Raw genomic sequence first — 2,554 nt, forward strand, 5'->3', positions numbered from 1 at the left:
CAGAATCGTAAACCGACAAGATGCTGAAGGTTCATTAAAGAGAGATATATTCTCATTCTTTTAGTTTGAGCATAATTCTTGATTTATAACTTGTGTTTGTTTGTAACTACATGTGTGTGTGCAGAAATCTTAATTTTTAACTCATACGATACATTTTGTGCGTAATTGTCTGCACTTGCAATTGTGGATTCACATGTACAAAAATTACAATTTACACACGCACAACTTAAAATTACAAATCCCCTGACTGAAACACAAAACTGCATTTACCCACAAACGTGATGTGAGACTCCTTTCACGTCTCCACGATTCATGTGTAAGTGATGCATTTAAATACTGCTAGAATGCTGGGTCATCAGAGTTTTTTATCAGCTGCTTTGAACTCAAATTGTGAATATCTGAAGAAACTTGCACTTTTCCTGCCAGCAGCTTTGACGCAGAGCTCTTCCATGACCGCCGGTTCATGGCGATATCAGGTGGAGCGAGCTCCTCCTCGATCAGCCCAACGTCCTGCTCCGCTCCCTGGATGTGGAGAAGGACCAGAACTGCCTGATTCTGCTGTACATGGGGATGGGAGTGCTGCCATCTTTAAAAAACTCTATACTTTTTTCCAGAACTCATCGGTTCCTCTAAGCAAAAAGCGCTGAGCTTTACTCCAAATCCCAAATCTTTTTACCCTTTTTTCAAGCTTTACCGAGAACTGTTGGCTGGTTTTTCAAATGTCTCGTCTATAAATATAAGGTCATGGCAGTCCAGAGACAAATCCTGATGCACCAAAGATCCACCAAACCAAATGTAGACGCAACCAAAGCCTCCTGATATCAACATGGCTGATTGTTCCACAAAACACACAAAAAATCTACAAAATAGTTTAAACTTTCAATGATGTTTAAAAAAGAAACATTATTTCAACCCCAAAACATGTATTCTTTATTGGAATATAACCTTTTCTTTCATCTTTACCAGTTTAAACTAAACATCTAGTTAACTGAAACCACATAGAATTATAGGCACTTTACATCAACATAATGTACTCACATTAGTTTAATAGAACTCAGGTTGAAACCTGGAAAATATAAAGTTGTGTGCACACATGTAAAAGTCTAATTTGTGTGTTTGCTTTTTTGTTCGTTTTGTTTAAATTCAAGAAAATTCCAAACTCGACTTCAAGCATAACTGGAGATAAAATAGCCTCAATACTTTAGTGTGTGATAGTTGATTATCTCAGTTCCAAACAGCTGATTAGAAAACTCTGATAACCCAGCATTCTAGGAGCATTTAAACACATCATTTACACACAAGTGTGGAGAAGTAAAAGAGTCTCACAACCTTTTGTGCACCTGTTACTCTGACCTTTGTGTAAATGTGGTTTTGTGTGTTTATCAGGCGATTGGTGTAAACTTTTACAGATTTGTACAATATTTCAAGTTGTGCGTCCATAAATTGTATTCTGTGTTTGTACATTTTTGATATTCCAGAGTACCTGTGAATACACAACTGTATAGTACACACCAAATGTATAGTATGAGTTACAAATCAAGAACTATGCAAATGTTTTGGGACTGTTTTCTCTCCTTACACGACTGAAACCCTTTTATTGTCTCTTAGAAAGAGAAGGAGGAAGACGAGGCGACGCGTGGAGAAGCCCAGCTGTTGGAGTTCTTCCGGGTCCGACAGAACCTTCGGAAGATCCAATCAAACGTCTCCAACAAAGTTGCTAACTCGGCTCTGGAGTCATGAAGCAAACAGACATTTGCAAGCAGAGATGCTCCACGTTTGAAGCTACGTGATCAAATCAAACATTTTTATTGGTTTTGTTTGTCTGTCTTGTTACTGTGAACGCGTTTAAATATTTGAAAATGACATTAAAATGTTGGTTTTCCCTTTGACATCTGTCTTCACTGTGAACCGGATGAAAACTGTCGCTCTGCTAGAACCTTCATGTAACACATGAGGTTTTCTCTGAACTCGGCTGAATCCACGTTACTGTCATTATCTGTGTAGCATTAATGATGTCTGGGGTCTCTCAGGGGTCGATGCCAGGACCACAATCATTCATCCTATGACTAGTTTCTCCTCAGATAAACCAACTGAGCTGAGGAGACGGTTAAAAATGTTTACAGCAACAACAGAGACGGAATGAAAGTTAATTTGACTCATTCTGACTTTTTCTTGCCTTCATAAAAGCAGAATTTTTGTTTAAAAAAAGCAATTATTTTGGGCTTTTTTTTAATCTCAAAAATAAATTTGAGTGTTTATGTACCTGTGACTCAGGTTTGCTTCAGAAAAAGGATCAGTTTTACCACCTTAAAAGAAAGTTTTTAAAAAACATTTCAGCAGGACGGAGTCGAGGTTGTTATGGTGAATTCATGGAATTTAGTTCATATGGAGCTCAAAGGCAAACAAGTCAAAATTAATAAGACAAATGTCTGGGAAATAATAAAAGACACTTACACAATGAATGTCAATAAAGTGTCTTCTTGTAGTTTGATTACAATTAATTTTTTTTACATTTTGTGCTAATATTAAACATATATATATATATATATATATA

General features: G+C 36.7%; 1 protein-coding gene across 2 annotated transcripts in view; it reads left to right on the plus strand.

Moving 5' to 3' along the window:
• The window catches only part of si:ch211-218o21.4 (actin-associated protein FAM107A), an 8,853-nt gene extending 7,005 nt beyond the window's left edge, over positions 1 to 1,848 (plus strand). For both annotated transcript variants that reach the window (XM_024293855.2, XM_024293856.2), the window contains exon 5: positions 1,609 to 1,848. In XM_024293855.2, the coding sequence (XP_024149623.1) occupies positions 1,609 to 1,740 (132 nt within the window). In that variant the 3' untranslated portion in view covers positions 1,741 to 1,848. The remainder of the gene's footprint in view (positions 1 to 1,608) is intronic.
• Positions 1,849 to 2,554: the final 706 nt, after the last annotated feature.

The sequence above is a fragment of the Oryzias melastigma genome, linkage group LG7 (assembly GCF_002922805.2).
Source record: "Oryzias melastigma strain HK-1 linkage group LG7, ASM292280v2, whole genome shotgun sequence".
In the NCBI taxonomy this organism is placed as follows: Eukaryota; Metazoa; Chordata; class Actinopteri; order Beloniformes; family Adrianichthyidae; genus Oryzias; species Oryzias melastigma.